We start from the raw sequence: 12895 nt of genomic DNA on the forward strand, positions 1-12895 counted from the left end.
TGTAATTCTTATGAGGGTTAGAGAGAGATGAAAAATAAAGGAGAGAAAGATTATCCATTGTTTTTAATCATACGTGTTGCGTGATGGTTTGCATTGCTTTTTATTTTATTTGAAAAAGTTTGCCCATGTCTTCCTTCAATTTATATATTAAAGTACTTGAAAATTCCATTGAAACATTGACTTAAGGAAGTTTATCTATACCTAAATGTTTTTGTTAAAATATCTTAGAAATAATTATAGTTGTGGATAAAAATTAATACATACCCCATTTGTATAATTTACATTAATATTGAAATAATTTTTAAAGTATATGTTACATTTGTGGTGTTTTTTTTATTTGTTTCTTGTATCTCACTCATCTTGGAAAGTGAAACTAGACTGGTAAGGTCAGTTTCTGTTTCTCATGCAGGGCCAGATTAATATCAATAAGAGGACTTCCCATTTGAGTTGAGGCATATTTCCCATTGACTTTTAGTGCGAGCAACATCAGACCCACAATTATATTGTTTGGTTTCCAGCAGTGCAGAGAAATGTTAAATAAAATCTGAATTAATTCACATTAAAACAAAACTAATTTAAACATTTCTATTCAAATTAAGTTTTGTAATTCACTCCTTTTTTTTCCTTTAAGGAACACCTAAATTTGATCATAAACAATGGGTCAGTGAACCTTTGAAATTTGGTGACAGCAAAGTCATGAAGATAACCTCATCTCATAATTATGTCCAGTTTAGAGGGCTTCCCTTCCAAATTGTAACAATTAGGTAAAATCTTATGCTTAAATTGCTTGTCACCTCTATCAACATCAAAAAGCCAGAATGGTCAGTAGTTAGTAGTTAATCCCCTACTCTTTACCTCTGAGACTGGGACTAGTAATTTGGAAATGAATTATTCAATCTCATCACAAAACTGCAGCACATAATTAGGTATGGTTGGCATTCTTTGCTAAGGAAAACTCCAAGACTGAACTGGAATCTGTTATCCAAAGCTGGCCTCTGGGACTTGTGAAGTCTACATTTATTGACTTTTTGGGGGAAATGTCAAGGTTAATTTCAGCTTTCATTAAAAAAAAAAGACATTTGCTTTCCTTTTTTTTGCTGTGAAGATTACATTCCTTGGGCTCAAATACCTCAACGATGGGCTTGTTAAAAAGATCTAGATTAATTTAAACGTACAAAATGTAAACTGATCACTAGGTTAAAAGTTTATCCTTGTATTTTTTCCTAAATATAAATGGATTGTTCCTGGTCTCCCTATAATCATCCAGAACTACTTTTGCAGCCTGTGAAACTCAAGACCTTGAGTTCTTTTGGTGTAACCACCAGGCCAGTTCATGGATGCTCCCCAAGCTGCCTCCATTGGCACTAGGTCCTAGTGACTAGGGGAATCAAAATACTCTCCCTGAAGTCTGCTGACAGACTTCAGGTGAGCTTCGTCATAGGGCCTGATCCAAAGAATCAAATTAATCAGAGCAATCCTAGATTCAACCTAGTCCATAGCCTGCTGCAGGACAGATTCCAAAACTTATCTATTCTGATCTTACAACTAGAACCAAATCCAGACACCGTGGTGAGAACGTACCTTGCCTTTCTCAGATACATAGTCTTCATGATGTCTGATGCATGCAAGGCTGGCTGAGATCACTGTATGCGCCAATTAGACATCATGTAGATATGGCCCTCTGTTTGCCTCCACTAGTTCTATTATCCCTGAAGTGATAGAAGAACCCCACAAATGCCTGTAGAGGAGTTCCCTTCACATGTCCCTTCCCATCCAAAACTATAGGGAGGGAAGCCTTGTTCCTGGGATGGGAAGCATATATGGATGATCTACATATGCAGAGAAGTGTGAATGTATATCAACTTCTTGGAACTCAGAGCAGTCTGCAAAACCTATAAGTCCTTCATCTTCTACTTCAGAGATCAGTCTGTCCAGATAATGACGAACAATACAATGACCATGTTCTACATCCACAAGCAGGTAGGTGGCGATATTCTCCCCATTATGCCAAGAAGCAATTTGGCCAAGGGTTCTCACAATAAATTTTTTGGTGGCCTCAGAGTGTGGCCACCAATTCGCTGGTGGCTCCAACAAACCCATCTCTCTGTCCCTGCCTCCCGCGTCTCTTCAGTGAGAGCCTATCTTGGGGAAAGTGGGTCAGGAACTCACCGTCTGCCTGCAGAGACCCTAGCTCCCTGTGCCCCAGCCTGGTGGGAGCGGGAGAGCTGCCCAGGGGAGCATCCTGGTGACCAAGCACCACAGCTGCCTCTACTGACAATAGCTGCCTCTGGCAGCACACACTCCAACCCCATGCATCTCCAGAGGCACTGCCTATTGCTTCTGAGGAGGCTGCATGGTGAAGGGTGCTGATCCCTGCTGGCGGCACAAACACAAACATGAGGGCAGCATATTTCATTGCCCTTGGTAACAGCTATTCAGGAGCAACAGCTTAGTGCTGCAGGACGAGGTTGCTGCTTTGTCCCTCCCTGAATCTCTGCCCAGGCTTTGGAGACTGTTGTGCCATAAAAAAATCCACTGGTGGCCGCATATGAGAAATGCTGAATTAGGCTGTGGAACTGGTGCATCAGGCACCAGCTCTCTCTCTCTCTCACTCTCTACGCTTACCTGGTCTGCAGAACAGGGTAGCAGATAATTTGAGCAGGCACTTCTCTTCAAACCATGAGTGGAGAATCAAAGACTCAGTCTTCTAAAACATATTTTTGGATGGGGTTATCCTCAAGTGGACCTGTTTGTGACACAAAACAGCAAGTGCCAGGGGGAACTTGAGCCCAGGTTTCCTGTATAATGCTTTTCTAATTTAATGGACAGGGTGTATACTGTACACCTACCTGACAGTCCCATTATTTCCCAGAATGCTGCACAAGATCAGAGCTCTAAAGAAGAGCTCTGTGTAAGCTTGAAAGTTTGTCTCTTTCACCAACAGAAGTTGTTCCAATAAAAGATATCACCTCACCCACCTTGTCTCTTTAATATCAGACAAGATTCAGACAAGCTGATTTTGATAGCTCCAGAGTGGCCAAGGCAGTTTTGGTTCCTAGATATCCTGAGCCTCTTGACCTCCCAGCCCAAGACTTTACTTCTACTTCCAGACCTGCTATCACAGAGCAAATGGAAGAGCCCACATCCAGATCTGAAGTCCCTCTAGCTCACGGTATAGCCGTTGGATGGGTGTCAACTGTAGAGCAAGTCTGCTCTTTTCCAGTCTGGGACATTCTGGTCAACAGCAGGAAAAGCTGGGTTTTTTTTTATTACCTTAAATACTTTACAAGCAAAACCTGCCTAGTGAAACAGACACAATTTGTCTGTTGTTGCAGACAGAAGTCTATACCTGTATTTCTAGACTATTTGCTGGAAAACTTATCACTGAGCTCAGTCAAAGTATATCTGGTGGCTATGTCAGCACACCACCCATCAGCAGAAGGTGAAATAGTTTTTTCTCATCAGACTGATAATATTTTTGAAAGATCTGATCAAGGTATTCCTACCTGTTAAGGAATCAGTCACACCATGGGACCTTAACTTGATACCCTCAGCTCTTATGGGACCTCCATTCAGACTAATGGCAATATGTTCCTTATTGCATTTGGGATGGGATATAAGCCTCACACTGGCACTAAAAGGGTTAACTGGAACTAGCGAGCTCCATTAAGGCACCAGGTTGCCCCTGGAGGGTTAATAAGGCCCAACTGAAGATGAAGCCCAGATGGGGAAGGAACTGTATGGTAAACGTAAAAAGGAGGAACCTGGGTGAGAGGAGGACTGCAGGAAGAGGGAGGAAGAAAGCTGGATGAAAAGGGGACTGCAGGGAAGAGAGGAAGAACTCTGCAGTCCCTTTCTGTTTGCTAGAAACTGAAGGAAGGGCCTATAGAGAGGAATATGTAAAGTAAGCCCAGGGAGGAGCTGTGGGAAAGGACCTGAAAGAAAACCAAGTTAGGAAGAAATCTAGGCAGGCAGTGAGGATTCTAAGGGAACTGTAGCTGCTCACCACACGGTCCCAGAATCAGAACTCAAAGGGAGGGCCTGGTTTCCCCTACTGGGCACTGGGAAAGGTGGTGTGGAAACACCTTGATGCTAAGGCAGTCTATTAATCGCAGTTAACTCACAGATTAAAAAAATTAATTGCGATTAATCACAGTTTTAATCATACTGTTAAACAATAGAATCCCAATTGAAATTTATTAAATATTTTTGGATATTTTTCTACATTTTCAAATATATTGACTTCAATTACAACACAGAATACAAAGTGTACAGTGCTTTATATTATTACTTTTTATTACAAATATTTGCACTGTAAAAATGATAAAACAAATAATATTTTTCAATTCACCTCATACAAGTACCATAGTGCAATCTCTTTGTCATGAAAGTGTCAATTTCAAATGTAGATTTTTTTTGTTACATAACTGCACTCAAAAACAAAACTGTAAAACTTCAGAGGCAACAAGTCCATTCAGTCCTTATTCTTGTTCAGCCAACCACTAAGACATGCCCCTTCATGCTTCAGCCATCAGAGGACATGATTCCATGCTGTTGACGCTCGTTAAAAATGCATTAATTAAATTTGTGACTGAACTCCTTGGGGGAGAATTGTATGCCTCCTGCTCTATTTTACCCACATTCTGTCATATATTTCATGTTATAGCAATCTCAGATGATGACCCAGCACATGTTGTTCATTTTAAGAACACTTTCACTGCAGATTTGACAAAATGCAAAGGAGGTACCAATGTGAGATCTGTAAGGATAGATACTGCACTCGACCCAAGGGTTTAAGAATCTGAAATGCCTTCCAAAATCTGAGAGCAAAGTCTTAAAAGAGCTACATTCTTATGTGGAAACTACAGAATGAGAACCACCAAAAAAGAAAATCAGTCTTCTGCTAGTGACTTCTGACTCAGATAATGAAATGAACATGCGTCGGTCCGCTCTGCTTTTGGATTGTTATTGAGCAGAACCCGTCATCAGCATGGACACATATATTCTGGAATGGTGGTTGACTCATGAAAGGACATATGAATCTTTAGCACATCTGGCACGTAAATATCTTGCGATGCCGGCTAAACAGTGCCATACAAACGCCTGTTCTCACTTTCAGGTGACATTGTAAAAAAGACGTGGGCAGCATTAACTCCTGAAAATTGTAACCAAACTTGTTTGTCTGAGCAATTGGCTGAACAAGAAGTAAGACTGAGTGCTCATCCATAGTTTCTACATGAGATGGTCACAGAATTCCATCTGAATCAACAAATTCACCTGTGCATTTTCTTTTCCAAGGCACATACTTCCAAGATAGAAGTAATTGTCCACATCTTAGACATCAGACATGCTCTGGCATTCCATCTTCAAATACAAAGCAGTTCATGTCTTCATGAAGACTCTTTGTTGCTATAATGGAAAGACTGAAAAACAAGGCAATCTCAGTTCAGAGACTATCAAAATGGATTTCTGGCAGTGTAAGAACTTTCTGAGTTAGCCAAACTAGAACCACCTACTACTCAAGCAGCTTCAGTGTTGTCATTGAAGAATGATGTCAAGTATCAGAGGGGTAGCCGTGTTAGTCTGGTTCTGTAGAAGCAGCAAAGAATCCTGTGGCACCTTATAGACTAACAGATGTTTTGCAGCATGAGCTTTCGTGGGTGAATACCCACTTCTTCGGATGCAAGCAGTGGGTTTGAAGAATGAGTCTATCTCGGACATTTGTGTGCCAGACATCTTGGAAGGTCTATTCATACACTTACCAAGCACTACTCTGTTATTGAAGTCTCCAGGTCCAAGGCTGCATTGCAATCCTTATTCTCCTAAGACTCCAAGTGCCTACCTCCATTGCACTGGTGTACTGCTTGGGCATGATGAGAATGATTACATGGTTATAAAACATGCCTTTATAGACTCAAGAAGCTCAATTTATTTAGTTTAACAAAGAGAAGGTTAAAAGGGTGACTTGCTTACAGTCTATAAGTAAATACATGGGAACAAATATTTAATAGTAGGCTCTTCAGTATAGTGGTGGAAGGTGTATAACACAACCCAATGGCTGAAAGTTGATGCTAGACAAATTCAGACTGGAAATAACATTATTAACAGTGAGGGTAATTAACCGTTGGAACAGTTTACAGAGAGGTTCTGATGGATTCTCTACCACTGACAATTTTTATATCCAGTTTGGACATTTTTCTAACGATATGCTCTAGGAATTATTTTGGGGAAGTTGTATGGCCTGTGTTATACAGGAGGTCAGACTAGATGATCACCATGGTCCCTTGTGGCCTTGAACTCTATGAATCAGCAGTGTTGGAGTCTTTAGATCCACTACGCAGACCTTTACTACTTGAGCTAATGACATAACTGATAGCAGTACTAGGCTCATGCTTTATGTGGACCGACATTAGAGAAGAATGAAACACATTTTACCAGGGGGTTTCATAGATATTTATAGATTCATATTTTGCTGACAACAGAGAATTGTGTGATTTCAAGAGTCTTGGGATCCATTTCAGGCTCTGAAGGGGAGTGTTATCTAGCAGGCGCAGACATTTCTGCCCATTTGTTACAAGTTTTGACCCCTTATGCCCCATCCTCTCCAACTTGTCCCTTTCCCAGTACTGTGTCTTCTGAATCTCTGGCTTCTTGTCCCAGTCCCATTCTCCTCACCTTCTCAGCCCCAGTCTCAGACTTCTAATTCCAGTCCCAGTCTTCTTGCACAGCCAAGTCCTAGCCACCCTTTCTGGGCTTGGCATCTGAGTCCCAATCTCCCCACCCACTCCAAGTCTTTCATTCTTCCCACACTTAGTCTCCTTGCCCAGCCAGCCCTAGTTCCTCCCTCATAGCTCTTCTTCTGATCTGTCTCTCCCTGTCTTTTGTCAGATCTGTTCCCCTTTCCCCTGCCTTCATTTCCCCCCATACTGATTCTTAGTCACAGGCTCCTTGTCCAACCAGTCGCAATCTCCCCCATTGTCCCAGCTTCTCATCCAATCTCAGTGTTCACCCCCATTCAGCTGGCTCCCAGTATCCTCATGTATCCCTCGCTGGCTCCCAGCCTTCCTGCCCAATTAGTCTCATCCTCCCCTCTGCTACCAGGCCCAGTCTCCTTGCCCAGCCACTCCCAGTCTCCTGGCCCCACCTGTCTCAGCCCCATTTTATCTTCTCTCCCATCTTGGTCTCACCTGCCTCTTTGTCCCAATATACTTCCACACCCCAAAATAGTGTGTGTGCTGGTTGTGGTGTTGTGTAGGTGGCTGGGTTGATTTATGTGTGGGTTGTGTTCTATTGGGGGATTTGTGCGGGCAAAGAATGAGGGGTGTGTGCTGTGCTGAGGGCCTGTGTGTGCTTGGGGTTATTGTGTATGCTGGTTGGGGTATTATGTGGGTGGGGGGTTGAGCTGGGAGATGTGTGTTGATTTGTGTAGGTGGCATTTGGGCGCCTGAGTGTAGCAGTTGGGCCAAGTAATCTACCATCTGTGCAGTCTCCCTCATACAACCAATGAACTTGTTGCATGTAAATTGACTGTAGAGTAAGGGTGGTGATGGATTGAGTTACCTCTGATCTCACAATGTTCTCTTGGCATGGTATAGTACATACCTTACTATGTCTGTACACCTCACAAGTGTAATTTATAAGTCAAAATGGCTGAGAACTTAAAAATTGGGTGGTAACAGACCACAAAACCCAGTGATGACTCGACCTGGTGATATTCTGAAGAAAAAGAGCTCTAAACCATGCTTGTAGCTGCTTCCATGGCTTCACACTCATCCAACAGGCATTTTAGGCTTCAGAGTGACACACAGAGTGACATTCCTAGAATCTTATTATATAGATTAGGGACAAAGGAATAAGAGTAAGAAAAAGTATATTTATGTGTGTTTGCACAAATAGAACCATTACCTACCTCTCTTCTAGTAGCAGTTACAGTAGGTGGGTGATTTTAATAGGTTTTCTTTTACGTTTTTACCGTTAGGAATGGTATTACTTGAATGAGTAGGTATTCTCTACACTTTGAGAAGTTTACTGTTAATTCCTTATGCAAGAGTAAAAATATAACAGGAAAATTTTAAAGTATGTACTACATTTTAATCAGTAGTTCTCAACCTGTTTTACAAAGTAGGATATATATCATTACCTTTACAGATATGAAAACAAAAGCACCGAGAGGCTAATGCCAAAATGTTCATATTTGGGTGCCAACTGTGAGCATTTTGGCTTTGGTGATGTGAGCAAGGTCACCCAGCAGTGTAGTTATGTATCTGGAATTGGGAATAAAGCAGAGGTCTCCAGACTACCAGTCTTGTACCTTATCACTGGACCACATTGCCTCAGTACTATTAACAGACTTTCACAAGCCTAGTAATTGTATGAGGCTTGGGACCACATTTAGCAGGAAGCAGTTATACACCTTGACTCATGCAATGGAATCTTTAGCTGTATATCTTTGTGATGGAATGTAGACAGATTAATTTCAATGCATTATATAAAAATGTCATTTCCCCCCTCATCCGGATTAGCTAATTTCAGGAGTCAAGTTCTCATTCTTTCTATTACAGTAAAATATCCATAAAGAATGTGCTCTGTAGGAATGAGTTACTACAGTTGCCCTATATAGCTGTGCTTCAAGCTTGCTTCCTCCATATGTTTCTCAGATATAAACATATTTCAGTGATGCATGGTATCTTGCTATTACCTGAATTAAAGAAGCTAAAGACTGTTTCTCCCAATATTTTCTAATATGGACTTCAATAATATTTGTCTAGATTTAATTCATAATTTTTCTCCATTATGTTTTTTGAAAGATTATTTAACACAGGTGTCAGTGGGGAATCCTCTGTATCTCTTTCACAAACTTGGAAATGTTTCCCACTTCCTACCCCCACTATCCACCTTCTCCTGTGAAAGCGCTGTGTTGTGGCTGCCATCCTTCTGGCCTGGGAAGACTGGATAGGGACTCCCTTCTGAGCCCATCAATGCAGCTTTTTAATTAGTTGGAAGGTTGCTTATTTCCTTTTCCTTGAGGGTTAAAATTGCTTTTCATGCTCAGGCTTTAATAATAGCCCTAATTTTATGATAGTTTATTTGGGGATTTTGTAATTAGTTGGTGAAATGTTTAAAGCAGTACATAGACAACAAGAGATTCTAAGGAAAATCTTATTAATTGATATTCTTCAGTTTGGCAGTAATTGGATATATTGTAATGTTATGCTATAATTTGGCCTAACTGAGTATTGAAAGAAAAAGGAAAAAAATAATTTGCATTCATGGACAGTTATTTGTCAGATTTTAAACAGTGTTCACTGAGCACATTACACTGCAAAATCTAACTGTATTCCATCAAATGAACAGTTCTGTCTCCTGCTCATTGACTTACTGTACTACCCATGCACCAAAGCAATAGGTTTCCAAGCCTATAGCTTTCCTTGGGGTTAGACAGGTATGGAATATTTGATGCAATCATTGTCTTGATCACTACTAACATGCTTGATTATGTGCAATAAACTTTGAAAAGGTGCTGAAGGCTTCTTATTTTGGAGTATATTGTATAGATGTGTGACAATTAATTCTGGATTATTTTTTAAATATCTGTGACAAATCAGTGCCTCAATGCTATATGTATAGAATGTAACTGAACAGTATTACAGAATAGAACTCAGAATAAATTAAAATAGTTAAGAGATTAATATCCTATTATCTCATGCAAGGTACAGCATAGCTTTTCAAATACAAGAGACAAAAGGCCTATTGTTACAGTCTCATCACTACATATTATCGTATGAAGAATACAATAGCTATTTTTAGCATGGTCTGTCTGTCCTGTACAGCTGCCTCCACATTAAAAAAAAGACCTACATACTTGGTCACAGGGGTTGGTCATTTTTACAGGGGAGGGAAAGAGGAGGGGAAGATGCAGAAATCTTCCTCCTCTTAGACAGTAGTAACACTGTGAGGATGCCTTGTCCTCATTTTTATTACTTCTGAGATTTTATTGCTGGCAGCCAGATGTGCTGAAACTCCTGACGACAGCATCTATTCACTGCGTGTTTTTAATAGGCTTAGAGAAATATGAGTAGAGTACATGAAAGCAGCTCAGCTTCACACTTCAGCTGGGAATGCCCAAAAAGCTTACTGCTGTTTAGAATTCCTGCTACAGTCAGGAGAAAGCGGCACGGGTACTAAATCTTCTACGACTGAATTAAAAGAATAATGACTGTACAATTAACTATCAACCCCTGCTCATTTAGACACAGTTTTTACAGAGATCAGGAGAAATATGGAACTTGACTGGCATGTTTGTGTTTGATGGTGTCTGCAAAATAGATGACTTTTAAGATAGGTGCTGAGGAAAAATAAAAGGGAAGGAAAGAAAGAAAATGCAATTTGAGACATTGCGCCAGGTCTGCAATTCTGTTTTATCTCATTTTCATGGGGTTTTTTCATCCCCTCCAAATGTTTTACAAAATGATCTTTTTGGACAAACATTGAACAACATTAGGTAAGTAGAAATAAAGCATTTTTCCTTTAGCATTTCTGTGCTCGTGACAACAGTATATCTATATGTATGTTTTCTGGTACCTCTATAGTTTGACTTTGAAATATTAATATTTTATTGTAGCAGAGAGTCCCCTCCATTGGTAATTTCATGCTTTATATCAGGATTTAAATGAAACTTGTTCTGCAGGAATAAAAACAGCATAACTAAAATAAAATATTTAAGATGTATATGTCTCTTTCAAACCTATTAGCTACCAATACCAGGCAGCATTATTAGGTGAAATCCTAAAAACAATTAAATATTCACAGACAAATATGTCTGAGAAAACAATTGTATGTGGCTATGGCAGTGAAAAGATTAAAGCTATGAGGATGTGACTATTTAATCATAAATAACTAGCCATATTACAGAAGATCAGTAGATGCTTTGCAGTAGGTCAGTCAGTTCTGAAGGCTATTTTGTTATGAACAGCTATTGTTTTGTGGGAAGTGGAGATGGCAAAGAGTGGTGTTGCTTATAATTGTGATGGGGTAGTTGAATTCTAAACAAGCTTTTTAGCTTCATTTTGTGGTGAACTCTATTAAATATTACTTATTACTTTTATTACATTTATTCAGTAAACACATGCTGTATAAGTGATGTCTAGAACTTTTCTCATATGATTATTAAATATTAAAGGTGAAAGAAATAGTTTTATCTAAAAGAATGAGTGAAGGCAGAGGAAGGAGAGAGAATTCTGTAGTTTCGTATAATGATAATGCATTAATGGAAACATTTTGGAAAAAGGAGGAAGTAATAGTGTACAGAACATATAAATAACATTTTAATCTTCCCCTCTCTATCTGTAAGAAAGGCCATTGTTAAAGGGGATTTTCTTTCTCTAAAATACCACCACATTTCCACTTAAAAAAATCAGAAAACTATTATCTGTTTATTTCACAGACTATTATTCTAAGGATTTCCATTACTGCTGCTATTTCTTTTACATACAATCATTATAGTTATTTAATGTAGTTCTTCACAAGTTTTACTATCTTAGAGATAATTTTCTAATTAGTCATGCAAATTTATGAAGCTGGTATTTGTCACCATGTTTAATTTAGGGATAATAGCAAAGTTAAATTAATCCATTTAAGGAATTTAGGTATCCTTTCAAACATAAATGAAAATCTGTAGTCAAAGGTAAGATTTTCTCCTAACATGGCTTTTTTTCCATGCTTTAACATCTTTGAAGATCTACAAAATGGAGCAATAATTTGTATATTATTAACTGTGCTTGTAAAACAGTGCACATCTCCAAGTGCATAGTCTTAGGCCTGCAGCTATCAACACTGCCTAAGCAACTGTTCTCAGCATTCATGAACCTATTCCTGAATTGCTCATTTCTGCTTTTGCAGTAATCAGACTACGTTCCTTTTAAAAAGGAAAATTTAACACTTTTAGGGGTGTGTGTGTGTGTCTGTAAGAGAGAAGCTGCAAATGATAAGTTTCAAATCACAAAGACATTCAGAGAAATATTTTATTGCATTTAATATGGCTGAGATTTAAAATTGTTTATTCCAGGGGACTGGTTAATGAAAGAGGATTACCAGGAAGCTCAGTCTCAAACTCAATATTGTTTATAATTTTAAACTGAGGATATTTCTACCTCTTTAGACAGTAATTTGGTGTTTTTTCAAGCTAGTGATTTTGGGCTTCAGGAAGCCTTGCTGTTGTGCTGTTTTTAATAGCATAGAGAGACTAAGCCATGTTTGCTGTGGTAATTAAATTTAAACTATCTGATTAATTGAAAGTTATTTAAGGCTATTGTGTAAGTAGTTTTTTTTTCTGTCTTCTGGATAGGTATCAGTATTTTAAATTTGCACCTTGATGGTAGGGCTCTATAGAAGTAATTTATTTAATGGTCATCGAAAGCAATAGGTCTTCCCTAAATTTGTTTTGGAGGTTACTTACCTATGTTATTTATTTTATGATTTTTAAAAAGCAATTTAAATGTTCTAATTATACAGTTATAATGGGCATCTTTCTCTTCTTTATGTAGATTTTTCACTGAAAACTTTGATTAGTAGTGTAAAACTATTGCTCTAAACTAATTGCTCAAACATACAGTTAATTTTTCAGAACTATGGATAGGCAAGCACATAAATATCTTTACAAATAACAACTTGTGCTTTTGAGATGTACAAATGTGATCTGTGTCCCAAGACCTGAAGTTAATTGTCAATTCAGAAATAGTCCTCGTGCTTTTTCAATTTTTTTCATTCAGTTTTCAGTTTTCATATTTGAAAAAATCAGACTATAGAAAGATAACTACTGACATACTAAGCGTAAAATTAATCTGTTAATACATAAACTAGCACAGTGCAGCAAACATACTAATATAGTATAAAATAC

General features: G+C 38.8%; 1 protein-coding gene across 10 annotated transcripts in view; it reads left to right on the forward strand.

Annotated features, from left to right (window-relative positions):
• Nucleotides 1-12895, forward strand: part of RIMS2 (regulating synaptic membrane exocytosis 2) — a 787778-nt gene that overhangs the window by 256420 nt on the left and 518463 nt on the right. For 3 of the 10 annotated variants that reach the window (XM_039525818.1, XM_039525810.1, XM_039525812.1), the window contains exon 1: nucleotides 10081-10501. The exons of 6 other annotated variants lie outside the window; for them this stretch is intronic. In XM_039525818.1, coding sequence (XP_039381752.1) covers nucleotides 10380-10501 — 122 coding nt within the window. In that variant the 5' untranslated portion in view covers nucleotides 10081-10379. Of the gene's footprint in view, nucleotides 1-10080; nucleotides 10502-12895 lie in introns of those variants that run through there. One more of the 10 variants, XM_039525809.1, reaches the window with a different exon arrangement.

This window comes from Mauremys reevesii, linkage group 2 (genome assembly GCF_016161935.1).
Source record: "Mauremys reevesii isolate NIE-2019 linkage group 2, ASM1616193v1, whole genome shotgun sequence".
In the NCBI taxonomy this organism is placed as follows: Eukaryota; Metazoa; Chordata; order Testudines; family Geoemydidae; genus Mauremys; species Mauremys reevesii.